Consider the following 20316-nt stretch of genomic DNA (forward strand, 5'->3'; position numbering starts at 1 on the left):
TATTTGTTTACAACTTCAGAATTTGGCAAAAGTCTTTTCCTCTCTCTAATATGGAAAATGAGACTTTCAATTCACTGTCCCCATTTTTGGTCTTCCCTCAGCCCCAAAACATGGGAGACTATAAAAGATTGCTCAGATCTTTATTTGTGAAGTTAGGATTTTCAAGTAGAGTTGCCATTTAAGTATTTTAAGTGCTAATTACTGAAGCAAAAAAAAAAAAATAGCTCTAATTGCTGCATTTTTGTTACTGGGGAAAAAAAAACACAACTGACTACATTAAGGACAGCCTGACAAAGTCAATACAATGCAGGACAAAAATCATTAAATATGGGATATGTCCTGTACAAATAGGATGCCTGGCAATGCTGTGAGTCAGCTTAGCCTTCTCACTCATCTATTTGCTTGTGAACACCATGTTTTATTTATTCTAATACACTATGTCTCCAATTCTCCGAGATCCATTGTCCCTGCTTTAGGAATCTCATTCATCCATCACTTGAATTACACACAACAGCACAGATTTCTAGGCATTGGTCTGCATAGCTGTCCTCAACCCTCTAAATTCATCCTCTACACATTATTGCCAGAACAATTTTCGTTGCTTAAAATCTTCAATTGATTCCGTCAGTTTCAGAATAAAATCCACATTTTTTAGCATGGCAAATAGGCCTTTTGTTATCTGACTTCTGCTGAACCGTTTAGCATCTGTCATTCTCTGCACATCAGTTCTCTACGTTTCCACAAAGGTGCCATATTACCCACCTATACCTTCACACATGCAGTCTCCTCTTATTTGGTTAGCTATCTCACCCTCTGGAGACTTCCTATTCTTTTGAAACCTGGCTCAGGTATCATGGCCTCTGGAAAGCATTCTTTGATGTCTCCAAGTTTCCTTGGTTACGTTCAATCTCTTCTTTCCTCATCCTGTGCAAATCTCTACAACCTTCTTGCAACATATTACCATAAATTATCCATTTGCCTGGTAAACCAACCATATTTACACACTGTGATATAATTTGCTTATTCATCTGCTAGTCTCTCAACTCCATCTTTTTCCCCAATTCATGGCTCCTTGAAAGCCTTTCTTCCTAAAACTGCCACCAGTGTGCAGTATAGAACCTACCCCAAAGTTGGAATTAAAACAATACTGAGTTGTTTATAATTACTCTTTCTGTCTTCCTGAAAGTGTTTGACACGAGAGAAAACTAAATAAGAAAAACAGAGTTTTTGTCATGAAATGATTGATGTACTTTCAGTATTTTGGCACATGTTAAGATTCATTAAACTTCTTTTAAGATTCATAAACTTCTGTTGTGAATTGAATTTAAATATATATATTTAATAGCTTTAAACTTGAATGATGACTTATTTAATATGCCTAAGGTGAAAGCTCACATATATAGCTCGCATATACTTTCATAAATTCAGAGCAAAAAGAAATTTCTGACAACATAATTAGAAATTGGGTAGAAAATTCTCAACAGCAATTAGTTGAACAAAGGAAGAACAGACTTTTATTTCTATTTTAAAATAAAACCCATGCACAAAGTTTGACATCAGGTCAGGAAAAGGACACACCCCAGAAGCTGAGAGGTAGTTTACAATTCACTTTTATCTTTTATTTGGTCCTTTTCTCCAAAAATGTGTCATTTCTTTGATCACATCTTTTATATGCTAATGTTAGTTATTTTAAAAAGTATTACCAGTTTATAGTTTTTTTTCTTTTATATGAGGAATGCAGTGCACACACCACTGGCCCAGATGTTTATGACAATCACGATATATAGTATACACTGCTGTAGAGATAAAACAATTCTTTTATTTTTACAAATGCCCAAAGTCAGTCTCCAGTTGTAAATTCTTCATTTCAGGTTATTTTAAAGTTTATGACAGACATGAACATTTTCCATTTTCCTCATTCTCTATTATAGTCAAGATTTATCTTGGAATTTAACATCTGATGACTAAATTATAGAAAGGCTTTTTTTGTATCCATTACATTTATTACATTTATATCATTCTCATGTATTCTGATGAGCTTTGGTTTAAGGCTTTCACACATGCGAATCTACTTTCTAGGGGTTCTCTTCAATATGAATTTTATAATGATTAGTAAGAGATGACCTGTGATTGAAAAGTTTCCCACAAGTATTACATTCATAAGGTTTCTCTCCAGTATGAATTCTCTGATGGGCAATACGTGATGAACTTTGTCTAAAAGTTTTCCCACATGTATTACATTTAAAGGGTTTCTCTCCAGTATGAATCCTCCGATGTTGAATAAGAGCCGAACTTTGGCCAAAAGATATCCCACATTCCTCACATCGATATGGTTTCTCTCCAGTATGAATTCTCTGATGATTACTAAGGGATGAGTTACACCTGAATGTTTTCCCACATTCATTACATTTATAGGGTCTTTCTCCTGTATGCATTCTCTGATGTTGAATGAGAGCTGAACTTTGTCTGAAGGCTTTCCCACACACTTTACATTTACATGGTTTCTCTCCAGTATGAATTCTCTCATGAATAATAAGTGTCGAGTGGGAACTTAAGGCTTTACCACATTCATTACAATTATAAAACTTCTCACCAGTATGAATTATTCGGTGTCTATTAAGGCGTGAAATAGAAGTGAAGCCTTTTCCACATTCATTACATCTATAGGGCTTTTCTCCAGTGTGAATTCTTTCATGTTGAATAAGAGAGGCACTCTGACTGAAGGCTCTCCCACATTCACTACATTTAAAAGGTTTCTCTCCTGTGTGAATTCTCTGATGATAACGAAGGGATGAACTAGACTTAAAAGTGTTGCCACATTCATTACATAAATAGGATTTCTTTCTGGAATGAGTTCTCTGACATCCAGGGAGGGATGTGTTGCAACTAGACGCCTTCCTGCCTGGATTATATTTATAGGGGTTTTCTCTAGCATGGATTTTTTGATGTATAAAAAGGCCTGACCTTCGACTGAAAGATTTACCACATTCTTTACATCTATAGGATTTCTCCACAGTATGTGTTCTTAGATGTTTATAAAGGGATGTACTAAGAGTAAAGGCTTTCCCGCATTCTTTACATACATAGGGTTTCTCTCCAGTATGGGTTATTTGATGTTGAATAAGAGCTGAACTTTGGTTAAAGGCTTTTGAACAGTCTTTACATTTAAATAATTTCTCTCCACTATGGTTTTTCTCGTGTTTACGAAGGGATGACGTGTTAATAAAGGTTTTCTCACACAGACTACATTTGTAGCGTTTCTCTGCTGTGTTGATTTTTGGTTGATTAAGTACATTTAAATTCTGTTTGAAGCTGTTTCCTTGTATTTCACATTTTGGTGGTGTTTTTTCTCTGGGAACCATTTGTTGCCTAATGAGGACTGAGTTTGGCCTGAAGTTTTGGCCAAATTCAGTATTTTTATGTTTTCTTTCCATAGTAAGGATTTTTTTGTGGGGGACTGACACAATCTGAACACTTTCCTTTTTCTCCTGCTTTTTCTCTAATCTGTCTTCAGATATGCAGGGTTTTTCTGATTTGAAGTCCCAGGGTCCATTCCTTTTCGATCTTTTCCCTATCAGCTCCTGAAATGAAGAATCTTGTGTTTGAGTTGACTTTGTGGTTTTATGACTGCTCTTCCATCCTGGAGGGGGGAAAATGAAGATGTTTCATGTGATATAGTATTTGGCTGAGACAAAATGTATAAAATAAATAAATACTGGTGATATTTAAATAAGGTCTTGGTGTCTGTCTCAAAAATAGTAAGAGGAAAAATTTAGGAGATTTAAGCAGTATAGAAAAATAATTGATAGGAGCTGAAATACTAGGGTAAGAAAAATAAAGCAAACCTATTTAAAGAGGGTAAGTGTAAATAAGAGTGACTAGGAGAACTGACGAATAGAGAATGGAGAAAAGGGGAGCATGAATTGGGAAAGGTAGTCTGGGATCAGAGTCCAAAGCCCATGATAGACTCTTAAATTTTCTTCATGACATTTATCTTCTTTATGTAATCATTCCTAATCTGGAAAGTCTTCCTCCTTTTCCCTCATGCCAAATTCCTTCATATCCTTCAGATTTAGTTCAAAAATGAACTCTTTCTGGCTTCTTTCTTGACTCTGATCTTCCATAGTCCATTCTCCTTATTACAGCACATACCAGTGTTAAAAAGTTTTTTATATATATATATATATATAATATATATATATATATATGTTATATATATATATATAACATATATAATATATATATAATATATTACATATTTCACTTTCCTTTTCTCCCGTAAGTGTTCTTTGCAAGCAGATTAGCACGCCCTATTAACCTATAGATATTACTGATGGCATCCAAATTATATATGAAATGTTTTGTTGACCTTTCTTAATTACTTACATATTCCTAATTTAAACAATGTCATATATTCTCCATTACTTATATATTAATTACACACACACACATATGATTCAAATACCTGTGGGAGAAGTTGCTTTACAGAACAGTACATTATGTGGATGATGGGAGAGTTTCAGGGTCAGTTGAAACAGGAAGACATTATTGAATTAATCTCAGAGGGATCACAGGTAGGCATGAAACCAAAGGTCACAAGCTAGGAAGGCAGCCTTACTCATTCATCAAGCATGAGAGGCTATGCAAGCAACGTAGAAAAGAGTCAAAAATCAACAATAAGATAGGCATAAATATAAAAAGGTAAAAAGTAATAACATGATAAAATGGTAAAGAACAGAACTGAATTCAATAAATAGTAAAAGTGGGTAAGAACACAATTCATTAAATATTAAATTTTGCCAGGGGAAGGGTTGTACACATAGTTTAGCATTTTCTCCTGGCAAGAGGTAACCATTTAAAGGGCTCCTTTGCATCTCACTGTATCTGAGATTCCTATCAGACATTCACTGTTTCACCTGTGTACATTTTCCCTCTGCTTGGTGAACACAAGGTATTCTGCTTTTCTCTTTTTTCCTACCAGTGTTCACTTCTCATTTTCCTGCATGGATAACTTTTTTGTTCCCAATTTAAAAGCTGGTATTCCCTAGGGTTTGGGATTTTCTTTTTTTTTACTCTACATACACCTTCCTCAACTAATTTTATATGCACCCAACTCTTTACTATTTATTGTAAGGGAAAGGAGGAGTTTTTTACTTTCTGTCCAACATCTTCCCAGCTCCTTCTCCATCTAAGTCTTGATACATTAAATGATCAAATTTCAGCATATTTATTTGGGTAAAAGTATAGAAGGCGTTCACAAAAAATGGGGTACTTTCCCCTGTGGCTATGAGTCACTGGTTCTAGGTTTAGTATATGTGCTGGGAAGAAGACAGTAAGAGTCTGCAATTTGGATTCTAGCTTGTAATAAAGTCAAGTTAGAGACCCTGCCTTAGGCCTGTATGTAAAGACTGCAGTTTTGTGACCAACACCTTTACTAGAGCCCTGAGTATTTGGGCGCAGTTACCTAAGTGGGGTGCTGAGAAGGAATAAAAAAACCTAGTCACTCCTAGGTTTCTAGCCTGAAAATGATGAATGCTGGAATGTTACTGAGAAGGGGAAGATGAGGAAAAGGGTGAGTGTGAGGGGTAGTCTGTTTCTGACACATTTGTTATGGCTCAGATGCCTGCTAGATACTGAAGGAAGATACTGAAACAGTCAGTTGTAGATATTATTTTGGAAATCTGGGAAAAGGTGCAAACTACAGTTATTTGGGAGTCTTCTGTAGCTAAGTTTTATTTAAAGCTGAAGAACTAAAAGAGGGTCCGGCCCAGTGGCTCAGGCGGTTGGAGCTCTGTGCTCCTATGCTGAAGGCTGCCGGTTCGATTCCCACATGGGCCAGTGGGCTCTCAACCACAAGGTTGCCAGTTCGACTCCCACAAGGGATGGTGGGCTGTGCCCCTTGCAATTAACAACGGCAACTGGACCTGGAGTCGAACTGTGCCCTCCACAACTACGACTGAAAGGACAACAACTTGACTTGGAAAAAATCCTGGAAGTACACACTGTTCCCCAATAAAGTCCTGTTCCCCTTCCGTTCCCCTTCTCCCCCCACCAAAAAAAAAAAAAAAAGAAAGAAAAACTAAAAGAAGTCACTCAGGCACTACAACATTAGAAGTCAAGAAAAGGAAGAAAATCGGAAGAGTATGGTCTTCTAGACGACAAAGGGAAAAAGTACTTCAGGGAGGCGCGAGTGATCAACTTTGGCAATAATCTGAGAACTAAAAACTTAACCCTAATTGTGCTGAGATGGAGACTGTCTGGGATTCAATAACTGTGCTTTTTGTGGAATAGTAAGGAAGAAAGCCCCACTGGAATATACAGAAGACACAATGGGAGGTAAGAAAATAGGAACATCAAGTATAGAAACTCTTTTTGCAAAGTTTTGTTTAAAGGAGAATAGAAAAATAGGACATGGGGAGTTATTATTTTTTAATGGAAGTGATTATAGCTACAGAGGTCCACACCAATACTGGGAAACTCATCTCAACTCTACTTTCAAGTGCCAATGCCTTGGTCCTGAATTGTGTTTCCCACTGAAGCAGACGAGTCCTAGGCTGTGGACATCCTAATTGTTCCTTATGATCTGCTTAGTTTCTACGGGCCTGCAGCTCTGTCTCCTTAAGTGTACTTTAACTTTTTGCTCCAGAATAAGCCTGGGCTGGAGCTACTTCATGAACAAGGCTAAGACTTAGGTCAGAAGTTTAGGAGCCACAATGCTCTTGCTCATGACACCACCCTGACTTGTTCCTGTCATTAGGTGTACGTTCCCTTGGCTTTTATGACACTCTGAGAGTCTCTGTTCAACCCTCTCTCCCGAGATGCTCTCATCCATTCCCACACCTCCTATGCAAACGACTACCTGATTTTTCTCAGGATACTGTGGAGGTACTTCCAACTGCCTGTCAGGCTTTCCATTTGAGTATCTTTCTTTTCAAATTCAACGTGTCCAAATCTGAACTCAGTGAATTCCTTTACAAACCCTTTTTTCTGTTTCCCAGGTCAGAATCATATTATAGTCTTTTCAGTTACTTTGCCATAAATTCTTGGTTTCATCTCAGAACCTTCTCTCCCCTGTATTCTAAGTCTAGTCAGTCATCAACGTCTTTTAAACCCCCCACTAAGGTCTCTAACAACCATCATGAACACATCCCAACTCAGGACCTCCTTGCTACGTAGTGACTATTGCTGAAGACCCTCCATTTGATTCTGTGACCTCTGTTTCTCACCTTTCCAGTAGTATTTCCCACTGGATTTCTCTCTCTTACTTGCATAAAATTCCTCTTATTATTTCAAAAAGCATGGATTGCTCCTTGTTCATTCATCAAATATTTTAAATCACCTACAGAGTGCCAGGCTCTATCCTGGGCATACCGGTGATCCAAAAGACATCCTGGAGACAGGAATGAGAAGAAACAGATGATTTCTTCAAGGAGTTTACAGTTTGACATTAAAGACAAAGAAAAAACAGGCAATCACATCACAATATGATAATTTCTACAACAAAAACACAGGTAGAATTGGATGTGACTGTGAGCTAAAAATATCATCCAAATCCTTAGATAGTGGAGGGTGCAAGCAGGGAAGGGATACAGGCAGTGGTTAGTGTACTTCAGAAGAAACATCTAAGATGGGATTTCAAAGGATCAGCCATAGGCTAGATGGAGGGGTAGTGTGAGGGCTGAAGGCAGCATCAAAATCTCTGAACCCAAGCCAGCTTTCCAGACTTGTTTCCTAAAGTGTCCCTCCCCACTTTATCCTGTACTTGGTCAGATTCAAAATTATTCCTATAAAAATGCCATACACGTTTGTAGTCTCACAAGATTGTTCAGTTAGAGCCCTGAGGGAGCTACCTGCTGGGAATTCTACAGCACACCATCACAGGAGGTAGGGCTACACATTTGTAAACACTCTCCACAATGTTTGTGTGGCTGGAAAAGAAAAAAGGTGTTTTAGAAATTTTGTTCTGGTAATTCTAATTTTTTAGGCTTTTATTATGGAAAATGGTTTAGCATACACAAAAGTAGAGTGAACTGTACAATGAATCTGCAAGTCAGCTTCAACAATCACTAACACTGTCTTATCTATTACCTTGTGATGGGTTGCATTGTCACCCAAAAAGGATATGTTGAAGTCCTAACTTCCAAGAACACAGAAAGTGACCCTTTTTGGACATAGTGTCTTTGCAGATTTAATCAAGTTAAAATGAGGTCATTAGGGTAGGTCCTAATCCAACATGACTGGTGTTCTTATAAAAAGGGGACAGTTACACACGGGCATGCAAAGAGCAAAGAACACGTGCAGACACACAGGGAAAACACCAAGTGACAACAGGAGAAGAGACTGGAGTGCTGCAGCCGCAAGCCAAGAACAAGAGCTGCCTGCCACCACCAGAAGCTGGCACGCAACAAGGAAAGATTGCCCCCAGAGTCTCAGAAGGAGCACGGCCCTGCCAACACCTTGACTTTGGACTTTTAGCTTCCAGAACTGAGACAATCAATTTCTGTTGTTTAAGCCACACAGCAGGTGGTACTTTATTACAGGAGCTAAGCACATTCATACAAATCCCTACATCTCTTCCACTAGAATATGCTAAACTAAATCTCAGGTATTATATCATTTCATCCATAATATTTCAGAAAATATTCTCAAAAATAAGAACTGTATTTGTAAACATAACCACATACTCTTATTATACCCACCACATGCAACACTATTGTTTGAAGTTATTTTTGCCCATTAGGTATTAGAAGTTCTGCACCCAATTTCAACCTGTGTGTGTAGTGGGGGCAGTGATTCCCACACCAAGTAATTCTTGGACACCTGCTGGGTGTCCTACAATTCAACTCAATTCTGACACTGTCTACCTGGAGACAGTGACAGATCCACAGGTAAAGCGTTGGGTCCTACAAGACTGACCCACCCCTTTCAGGTGCCAGTAGAAAGCCCAGGTTTTCATCTTATCAACCAGCTGTGCACTGAAGGTTCCCACAACCCCCTCCTTGGGTTCAATTTATTTGCTAGAGCGGCTCACAGAATTCAGAGAAACATGTTACTTACTAGATCACCAGTTTATTATAAAGGATGTAACTAAGGAAGAGCCAGATGGAAGACACGCATAGGGCAGGGAATGGGGAAGGGCCTGCAGCTTCCATGCTCTGAGCGCACCCTTCTCCCCAAATCTCCACGTGTTCACAAACCCAGAAGCTCTCAGAACCCCATCCTTTGGGGTGTTATGGAGGCTTCATTGCACAGGCATGATTGATGAAATCACGGGTCACTGGTGATTGATTCAACTTCCAGCCCCTCTCCCCTTTCTGACAGATCACGGGGTGGGATTGAAAGTTCCAACCCGGCAGTCACACGATTGGTTCTTCTGGACAGCCCTGTCCAAATCACTCATTAACATAACAGAAGACACCGTTGTAGTTCTGGGCCATTCCAAGGGTTTCAGGAGCTCAGTGCCAGAAGTGGGGATGGAGACCAAAGACATATTTCTTATTATAAACCACAATATCACAGATATAAACCACAAAGGATGCTTATTCAAACTGGTGTGATATAAAGACATTTGAAATAATTCTTTTCTATGTGACTAAGTCACCAACCTGAAACACAATTAGGATCATTTGGTTCGTTTTGCTGTCCATATTTAAGGAATGCTTTTTCATTTTTATTTAATCTTGTTTTATAATTCTATAAAAGTCAAAATTATAAAACAAGATACCGTATGAAACATTCTAGATTCTATCCCTGTTCTCTCCATCCTTTTTCTTCCTTCACCCTATAAGGTAATCATTTTTACTGATCTGCCTTTATTATTTGTTTTTTGCTTCCCTTTTTTTTTTAATATAAGCAAATACACACTTTTTCTGTGTTGCTATCTCCTCCTTTCTTCTCGCTACTCTGCACCTTTCCCCACTTACTGATATATTCTGGAGATCACCCCGTAGTGGAATTTAACTGGAAGCCTGCTCTGACCAAGCACTGTTTTAGGGAACAAATGACACAGACAACCTAGTATAAGGGCGTTCACAATTCAGAGGAAGAGACAGATAATTAGTTAAGGTCTTCCTCACTCCGTTTCACAGTTGCCAAGAATTCCAGAGTGAATGTACCTCAGTTTATTCAACCAGATTCTGTTGATGGACAATTAAGCTAACTCTAACTGTAAAACATCAGGACTTTACATGGATATGGGATGAAGATATAGCTTTAAATCAATACCATATTGCTCATTAGCCACGCCATTTATAAAACCCTAGCCCTAACTGGACCTGCTGGGCTAACACTGTCCAACGCCACATATAACCAAATCCCCTCTTCCCCCAGCCAAAGAGAGAGGCTACCCAAGGTTCCTTCCCCCTTTCCCCCCGAGTGAAAAAGCTCTCTCTGTACTGGCATGGAAGGAGTTTCAGTAAATACCAATGGAAAGGGGGAAAATAATGTGTTGTATACTATAACTGGAGTGGACAAAGGAAACAAAGTATACAGAGAAATATTTGTAAATGCAGAGAAGAGCTCGTCCAGCTGCTGCTGCTGCCTCTTCTTCACACCAATTTTCCCTCGTATCCTACACCTGGTCATTTCCTCCCGCTCACTCACCCTCGTTGGCTCCATTCTGGCTTCTGTCCTCACCACTACCCTCGCTACAGCAACTCTGACCTCCAGGTGGTGAAGGCAAGATGCTCTTCGGTTCTCACCTAACGGGCGTCTCAGGAGCATCTCATAGTGACCACTCGTTTTCCTCCAGATGCTTCCTTCCTCAGCTACAGTGACCCCAAACGTTCCTCCACATTCTTTTCGTTTTCCACCAGCCGCAGTCTCCTCTGTGCACTTAATTCCCACACCTGATCTTTAGTCCTTGGGGTTCCTAAGGGTTTAGTACTAGGCCCCCAATTCTTCTCACTTCCACAGGCCAGCTTCAATTGCAAACATACACCCTAGGCATGGCTTCTCTACTCTCTATACCCAAAATAGCAACTTGGATGTCTCAAAGACACCTCAAATTCACCATGCCCAAAACTGAATTCATTATTCCCTCCAACCTGTAGAACCCCCTTGTCTCTGTAAATGACACCACTTCTGAATCAAAACTTGAAGAGGCATCTTTAACACCTCTCCCTCAGCCCACTCAGCTGATCAGTTACCAAGACTTGTTTATTTTACCATCGAAACACGTCTCAGAAACATCTACTTCTCCCCTTCGACTGATACCACCCTGTTAAGAGCCTTGACTTCAATGCGCCACACTCTCCTGAGTTTCCCCCGATCGTACACCTCCACGTGTCTTCCCTACGGCTCCGTTTCTCTCTCCCTGGCCACGGAATGCCAGAGTTCCTCAAAACTGAGTCAGAGGCTTTTTTCTTGCTCTTATTGTACTCTGAGCTCCATAAGGTAACTCAAACTCAACCATTATTTCAAGTACTCTATATTGACTGGGGTCTCCCAGATTTACATTTCATATCCAGTCTGTAATATGAGGGGCGGTACTCCAAATCTAGGAGGCTACTTGATACCTCCACTTAGATAACTGGGTCAACGAAAGACAACTGAATACAAATCATCCAAAACTAAATTTATATCATTCCCCAAATCTGATCTTCCGGTATCATACCTCCGCGAATGTTAGCTCTGTCCATCCCAGAACAAGCCACAAACCCAGCAAGCATCCTGACAACTCCATCTCCTTTATCTTCCATATCTAATCCATTTCCAAGTCCTGCTGCTTTTATCTCCCAAACATCTCCGAAACTGGTTCCCTTCTTTCTGTCTCCGTCATCACTGACCTAGCCAAGTCGTTCAGGCATCATTAACTGGAAGCCTGCTCTGACCAGGCACTGTTTTCAGCACTGGGGGAATGGGAACAAATGACACAGACAACCCAGCATAAGGGAGTTCACGATTCAGAGGAAGAGACAGACAATAAACAAACATATACTATTATGGAAAATAAAGCATGGTGAGGGGATGAATGTGGAGGACGGAGGGCTGTGTTTATACGAGCTGTGCCTTCAAGAAAGTACCATCTGGGCAGCACCACGAGGAAGCGAGTCACGTGGGCTTGTGGCCATCCGTCAGTCCATCCATCCATCCAGAAGAACAGGCCCTGAGGCAGGAGCCTGCTGGGCCTGCCCGATGAATGGTAAGGTGGCCAGAGTGACCGGAGTCCTCGAGTAAAGGGCAGAGCGGAGGGAGGTGACGGTGAAGAGGCAGTTGGGGCCAGACCATGCGGACTCTGAAGGCCTCTCAGGGACTGGACTGTGCTGTGAGCTGGAAGCACTGGGAGTGACACAACCTGATTTACATTTTAACTGGATCATTCTGGCAGCTCCAAGGACAGTGGATTTTGGTGGCCGGAGGGTGGGTGCAGAGCCCACACAGGACCTTGGTTGGGGAGGGCAGGGGACAAGAACAAGACTAAGAAACACATTATCACAAAGTGGAGCATTGGGCCCCCCTTTCCCCACGTAAGGATTTCACTCGTTAAAACCACTGCGTGCACCAGACTGCTAACCCCGACAGATGGCACCTTTGTGCAAATTAGGAAACGACGCCCCGCTCTCTGTGCACAGCAGCCCCAGCAAATCCGGGTGAGTGGAAGGCAGCCCCCTGACCCCTCAAGCTGCCCACCCTGCACAGGTTCAGTCCGCCCACAAGGCTTCCTGCATTAAATGACACAGGAAGAGAAAAAGATAAGGAAACACTTTCATTGGAGGTGATGGTTTACCTAGGCCATCCCTGGATTTAAAATTTTAGATTTCAAGATGTCCACACTTGAGTGTAAAGCAAACTCATGAGATGGACAGGTTGGTTTAATCGCATTCCTCCTATTACAACGCTTCCAGAGGAGCACAACCTCAGTGACTAGGCTTTGGGCACATTTCTTAGGCAAGAGGTTCTGACGCGACGCATACGCTCTGAGCCTCTCCTCCCATCTCTCCATTTAAAATGTACACACCGTGGACGACAGTTTGTTTTTCTTTTTGGTTTTACTTTTGCTATCTGTGAATTGTTTTGAGGTGGAAATCATTGTTTTAGTACGTTTTGAGGCCGTGGACACAAGCTTGTCCGGCACCGGTTGTCTGAAGGGTAGGCTTTGGTTCTGGTCTAGAGGAAACGCTCAGAGGTGCTTCCCAGAACACCCGGGTCCTTCACCCGGGCTCCCAGGAAGGGAGCTGTTCTGAGGCCGCTTTAGTCCAGGCAGCTGGAGACTCACCGGGTGCAGGACAGGCAGAACCACACGTCCGACTCCCAGGACACCCCGTCTGACTTTCATCTCGGAGGGAAGAGAGGAGGCTCGTCCCATCCAGAGCAGCACACATTCTGCCCGCTCTGATGGCCTGACTTCCTTCAGACACCCACTCCCTGTTCCTTCAAGTCTTCCCAAACCCGACACGGGCGAACTGAAGACCCTATCGCCGCGTGGCTGCAGCGTCTCTCTGGACAGCTGTGGACTCGTACCCGCTACTCCAGTCAATCCAGCTAATACACGGTCACTCGGGAAGGGACACTCCCTCGACCAGCGGAGGCTCTGGGGTGTGGGGAAGGGATTCTGTCTCCTCCTCTGATCCTTCAGCCGTGCTCAGCTCATACTGACCGTGGGACTGCAACCCTAACTCAAAACTGGCTCCCTGACGCCAGCACTCCATTGATTGTGTGGTGGCCTCCACCAGTTTCCACCAAATGACAGTTACGAAGACAGAAAGAAAGCCAAGTTTGGCTCCCACATGAAAAAAATCTCAACTCACAGTGGGAAGAAACTCCCTGGACATGGGGGCTTTGGGGATCGAGACAGCCTGTCCCAGGTCCTCGTGGGAGGCCATCGCCGACTCGTCTGGACCTGACAACAGCCTTGGACAAGTCCTCCCACTTCCATGCTAACAGGCTCCACACTGGCTGCAGGCTGATCTTTGCAGAATGCAAACCTGGGCCTGTGGCCTGTGGCCTGGCCACTCCTCAGGGGCTGTGCCTGCCCCTCTGGCACAGACCACCCCCTGCTCAGCAAGATCATCCCTGCTCCTCTCTCCTCACCTCTGTCCGCACAGGCTGGCTGCCTTGGACGTCACACGTGCCCTTTCCCAGGTCTGGAGTACCTCCCCCTTTCTCGATTCACCCTTCCTCAGGGGAGCCTCTGCCGATACCCCCCTGCCAGTCTAGTTCTCACAGCACTTTGAACCTGTCATTCCACAGTTCATGACCGCTCGTCTCCTCCCCATCTGACTATGAGCTCCACCAGGGCCGGACCTGTGTTTTTCTGTCGCCATCTTCCACCACATCTGCCTCTCCTGTTTCTCTCCCGATTCTTCTTAACCCACTTCCTAAATGCTGAGGTTTCCTGAGTCCTCACCTGGTCAGCTCAAGGCTTCAAATGCCACCTTTGTACCGATGGCTCCCTGACCTCCCCTGCGTTCCAACCCCGCAGACCTTACACGCTGTCCCCAGCGATCTCCACCCGAGTATTTCACTTACCTCTCAAATGAAACCCATCCCACTGAACTCACCCTATGCCCTTAACAAGGCTCCCCGCTCCTGAACCCCACTGCACGTGCCTTCTCCAGGCCTAGTCACATTGTGCCTACATTATGCAGTGATCTCCACAAACTTCCCACATCGAGTTTGGCCTCACTTTAAAACTATCCTGCGATGCTTCAAAAGTGACCATTCTTGTGCTTCAACTAAGGAGTTCATGAATTATTCTGCTTGTGCAAAAGTAAAAGCTTACATGTAAATAAAGTCCCTCCCACCCTGCTCATTCTGCATTCCATTCCAAACGTAACTACTGGTACCAGCTAAGCTGTGTCCCTAACCTTTCTCTCTGCACTCACATGTGCATTATACCCGTAGACAGACACGCACGTGATTTCTTTAAACATAGACGGAGACACATTGTAATAATGCTCCAGAACTTGCTTTACTCCTTAACGAGCCTCGGAGAGAGCCTGGGCTCGTCAATGCTCTGACCGCGGTGCCATGTGCCCGAGTAGGGGCAGGCCACAGCTTCTTCAGCTGTGCCTTTACGGAGAGGCATTTAAACTGTTTCTGATTCAGACCAACTGTTCTAAAATATCAAGGACCATATAATTCTTCCGCTTAGAATCCTTTAACTATTTGCAGTCACCACTGGACAGTTCACATCTCTAAGAACTGCCCCAAAGCACTTTAAATGTGGCCCCCACCTACTTTTCTACAAGCCTTTCCTTTCTTGTTTCCTTCTTTCCCCATGTACATACCCTGAGCCTCAGTCAGAATGCATATTTGCAATTCCTGAAATACGTCATGTTTGCTGAATGAATATGTGAGAACGTAGCGCTCCTCTGAAACAAAACAAGAAGAGAGATCCTGAGAGATTCATCTGTGAAGTGACTACCAGAGAAAAAGAGGAGCTCGTGTCGGGGGGCCTTAGCACCCCCTTCTCCACCACTTCCTGCGGACCGAGAACCCGGGCAGAACTTTCCTGACCAACCTCTCCAAGCTGCCCGTCTACTTACTAAGCAGACCCTTGCTGGCAGCGGCTCTCGGCCCTCAGTGTCCACTTACCTGGCCAGGAGCCTCCCGGACTGCCTTCCTCCAACTTCCAGGGCGCTTCTCCTTGCTGCAACAGGGAGATCACTTTGGGTTTGGAAAATGGGAGTCCTGCTCACAGAAAAAAAAAAGAAAAACAAGATTTGGTTTTGTTTGGACACAAAGAGATGTCCCAGACCTGAGTGGGAAACTCAGGGGATGGTACGAAAAGCCCCTGTGGGGTTTGCAAGTCATGCCCCCACGATGTGAGAGGTGTTAAGGAAAAGGAAACAATGTGTAGGACATGACTATGTAATAATTAGTTGCACGTTACAGAAATACGATAAACATGCAGCTTGATTAATAGAGCTTTCTACAGAAGACAAAACATGCTACATGTACAGACTGAATTAAAATCTGTAAACAGGTACCTATGAAAAGGATTATGTACCAAGTAGCTTGTTTAAAATGAGAAAACACTCTCTCACTCCCTTTCAGTGATGGATTGTACAGTGTCCATCTGGCTGGAAAGAGAACTGGCAAGTGGTGGGTCCATGAAGAGGGCAGAGACGCGCTCTACTGCGAGGTGAGCGAACAAACCACAGAACAGTCACGGTGGGAAATGATGCCTGAACCACGAGGGGGTTTCTAAAGTGCGACTGTGAAGACCGCCCCACAAGTGGGGCAAGTCCACACCTAGAGGGGGAAACGGTTTTGATGTTTATTTACGGAGATCCGATTTGCACAATCCTAAGACAAAACTCAGCTAAGTTTCTGATGCCCCCCGGGGAAGTGGTGCAGAGTTACGCCCATTTCTGAATTCTGTACCTACAGCGAAGATGTCCTTACCCAATGAGACCAGGTTACTGTAGGTCTCCAGCATCACATCCTGGTACAAGTTTCTCTGAAAAGGACGCAGCTTTCTCCACTCATCCCGCGTAAAGAGCACAGCCACATCCTCAAACGTCACTGACACCTGTAAAGACAAGCCATCCCAGCTCATGCAGCGTCACCCATCAGAGTGAAGGCAGTGGGAGTGGTGAGAGAGACAGGCTACCGTGATATGCTTCTGGTATTGTCCTGGGTTCTGAAGGTTCCCGGTCATTTGTTCAATGAACAATCAACCAGTGAAAATATATACTGAGCAGCATGAGGTATGAACCAGGCCCCGAGTTAACCACTTTAAGACATGTGTGGAGGCCATTAGTGGGAGTGTTAATTAGAATAATCTTTTGATGACAATATGATAATATTTGTTGACTTAAAAAGACATCCATGATAGTGTTAAAAACAGAAAGCAGGTTCGGTATCAGTGTGTAGTTTGTTCCCATTTTTGAAAAAAAAATTATACACGTACATAGTAATTGATGCTGAGAAATGAGTAACAAAGGATTGACAGTGGCTAGCTCCAGCTGGTGGGGTTAAGGAGGATACTACTTTTTCTGTATATATATAAAAAGATGTACACACAAATACAAATGTATACACACACACACATACGCATACATATATAAATGGACACGTATACATATACATACACATCATATTTTATACTCTAAAACTTTTACCATGATCATGCAATATTTTATAAGAAATGGCATTAAATTATTTGCATATGGGGGAAGAATACAAGAAATGATATTTGCTCTCAAAGAACTTACAATCCAACTGGTAGAGAAAAAGCACATGAACTAATTTGAACAATGAAAGAAAAGTGTAGCTGGATAGGACTGCATGCCATCTCCTCGTTCAGTCCTCATTTTAGACCAATACAAGGTCCAGGGCAGTCAAGACCCCAGGTCACATAATTCATTAGTGGCAGAGGCGGGACAGTAATTAAAGTCTTCTTTTAACCCAGTCCTTGGTGCATGCTCTCTGGTCTTAAAGGTCCTGTCCGTGACTTTTACACACAGGTCCATGCAGTACCGACAAATGGGCAGCAGGCGAGGTTAGCAAGTACGGGATTCACTGACAATGGATGGAAGCGATTCTGGGCAAGAGAGCAACTTGGCTCTGTTGGAACGGAGTGGGAAAGCCTCAGAAAAAAACAACCAAATATGCAACGGGAGGCCTGGCCGTAGCCTCAGATCAAACACCAGCGCATTCTGTGTGTCCAAAAGATGACATGAGTTTGGTACTCCTCAACCCCTGGTACCACGTGGCTGGTCTGCCCTGTGGAAAAGATCACCAGATCTTTCTCTTTCAGAAAAGATCACCAGAGCCACGGCTGGACGATGATGACCACGAACTTAGAAGCCACACACACTGGGTTTGAATCCAGGTTACTTGACCTCTTTGAGCCTCAGTTTCCTCACATGTAAAATGGGGACAATAATCGCTGTTGTGAGAGTGAGAACAACGGTAAAGCTCTCAGGACATTCCCGAGCAATATTACTTGTTGTGCTTAGATGAAGATGAGGCAAGTATTTTCTGGGTCCTAGGAACACTGTATAGCAGTTTCTATCTATCAACCTTAATAGTGTTATTACTATAAAAATATCGTTCAGCTACCTCAACAACCACATATTGTGCCCAGCCCTGATCTAAACACTTTCCATGCACTAACTCATGTGGTCCTGTCACCTAACCTATGAGGTAGGTACTGTTGTTATTCCTATTTTACAGATGAGGAAACTGAGCTATTTGCCCAAGGCCCCTAAATGTCAATGGAGAACATGGGTTCAAACCTGGCCATCTGGCTCAAAAGCCCCACTTCCTAACCACTGTATACACTGCCTCTCCAGGATCAATAGCCCACGAAACACTCCCTGCCGTTTCCTGAGGGGTCTTCTCTCTGTTCTCAGAGTCTAGAGACCTCTCCAACTGTGTGTCCCTTCCAACATGGCTGGCTACCTTTGTTCACACACTGGCTCACCAGACGGGGGTCCCTTCCTCATTCCTACACACAAATGGCAGGTGAAGATCAGTTTTCAAGAGAGTGGTATAATTAAGGCACATGATCCACAAAGTTAAAAGGGAGAAAAAACTAAAACCTATAGGTTGGAGAAGCCTGGAGACGGTATCAGGAGGTGAAAAGAAAACGAAAAGCATTCTTGCCAAGGGTCGGGAGGGAGATATGGGTGAGCCAAGGAGGCAGGGCCAGAAAGGAACTCTGCCAAGTGTGATGTTAGTTTCTTTTGTCCGCGGGTGATATAAGACTCGGCATCTTACCTGTCAAATTAGTAATCACACAGTGAACTGAGTTAAATGAATAAAAGAGTGTCTGTTAGGAAAAGAAAAGGGAAACACTAGCCATGGATGGGGCAGGGGAGGCAAGCCTTCACTACAGAGTCCACCAACCACCAGGCGGACGGGCTCTTCAAAGGGAAAAGGACTTGGGCTCCAAATCCTGGAGAAAACCGTATTGGGGAGAGAACTGCAGTTTGAGGGAAAACAAACAAACACACCACCTGTCCCTAAGACCTGAGATGCAACGAACTTACCTGAGACCTTGCTTCCGCCTGTTCAGTAGCCATATCCTCTTTTTGGGCTCTTCCCCCAGGATGGGCACAGTCTCCAGAAGGCAGATCTGAAAGAAAAAAGGAGCCGGGAGGGAGAAGCCCCTTCTCCTCTCCACCCTCGGAATCACCAGCTCTCAAATCCTTACACCCCCTGAGAATGACGCCACGTGCCCTCAGAGAGGGCGGTCGGGAGGAGTTAGGAGCAGACGAGACCAGAGAGAAGGGCTGGGCCATCCGTCCAGGCCCCAGCCCTTGCCCTGGCTCAGAGCAGGAGGACCTGGGACTCCAGCAGCAGCAGACGCGGCGACTCACTGAGCCAGACACCGCCCACATCGTTCGGTCCCACAGCACTGCTGGCACTGTCAGCACCCCCATTTTACAGATCAGGAGACTGAGCGCAGAGTGCGAGCAACTGGCTCACACAGCAGGTGAGGGCGCGCTCCCGAGCGTCCATCACTGCATGCGTGCGACATTTCTCCACCAGATTTTCCCACCCGTTCCTCCCTCTCCTGTCCAGGAATCAACCCAGATAGTTGGAGAAAACTGCTTCGGAAAGGGTAAACCACCGCTTTCCTATGGCGGGGAGTGCGTTGCTGTCTGACGAACGGGCTCATAAACCAGACCTGGGTTCCAGTGTTGGCGCTGCCATCGGGGGAAACGACCAGCAACTCACTTCTCGCGGAAAACAGATCGTTACGCCTGCCCCCCCGAGGGCTGTGGCGACCGTGTGGGGAGGAAATACATTTCCTCACGTTCACTGACAGCCGGTAGCAAATTCAAACGCCGGCAGGCGCAGGGCAGGCAGCGCGCAGGAACGGTCGGGAAGGAGGGCAGCTGGGCCCGGGGCCAGTGGAGACTAAATGCCCCACCTGCCGCGTTCGGCCGCCGTCTGCAGGGCGGATCGTGGGAGGCAGTGGACAGAGCCCGGGTGCCGCCCTTAGCCCACCCGCGCCCACAAAGGCCCGGCTCGCGCCCCTCGGGCCTGTGCCCCGCATCTTCTCGAAGCCCCAGCCCTCCTTGCCGCACCCCGCCGACCCTCCGCCGCTCACCTCGCCCAGGCCGCGGGGGCTCCGGGGGCCGTGCCTCCGCCGGCCGCGCTCCTCAGGCGAGAGGCTCCAGAACTGCCCCTGCGGGGCAGCAGCCTCGAGTCTGAACTCCCCCCGCGCTCAGGCCCAAAAGCCGCTCACTCCGGCGGCAAAAGCCCCGCGCCCCACGCAGGCCCGGGAGGGGCAGGGCAGGGGGCGGGTTAGAGGTGGCCGCTAATGCTGCTGGGAAATGTAGTCCACGCGATGACCCAAGGATTCTGGGAAGTGTAATTCTCCGCTCGGATCTGTGAGGCGGGGTCCCTGACGAG

The 20316-nt window shown here is 44.4% G+C and overlaps 1 protein-coding gene across 1 annotated transcript; it reads right to left on the bottom strand.

Moving 5' to 3' along the window:
* Nucleotides 1–1481: 1481 nt before the first annotated feature.
* ZNF354A (zinc finger protein 354A) lies at nt 1482–20210 on the bottom strand. The gene is made up of 5 exons (XM_033096440.1): nt 20012–20210; nt 18945–19030; nt 16351–16477; nt 15538–15633; nt 1482–3640 (listed from the first exon to the last, which is right to left on the bottom strand). Exons 2-5 carry the CDS (start codon nt 18975–18977, stop codon nt 2076–2078), a joined length of 1821 nt encoding a protein of 606 aa, XP_032952331.1. The 5' UTR covers nt 18978–19030; nt 20012–20210; the 3' UTR covers nt 1482–2075.
* Nucleotides 20211–20316: the final 106 nt, after the last annotated feature.

The sequence above is a fragment of the Rhinolophus ferrumequinum genome, chromosome 24 (genome assembly GCF_004115265.2).
Source record: "Rhinolophus ferrumequinum isolate MPI-CBG mRhiFer1 chromosome 24, mRhiFer1_v1.p, whole genome shotgun sequence".
Taxonomy (NCBI): domain Eukaryota; kingdom Metazoa; phylum Chordata; class Mammalia; order Chiroptera; family Rhinolophidae; genus Rhinolophus; species Rhinolophus ferrumequinum.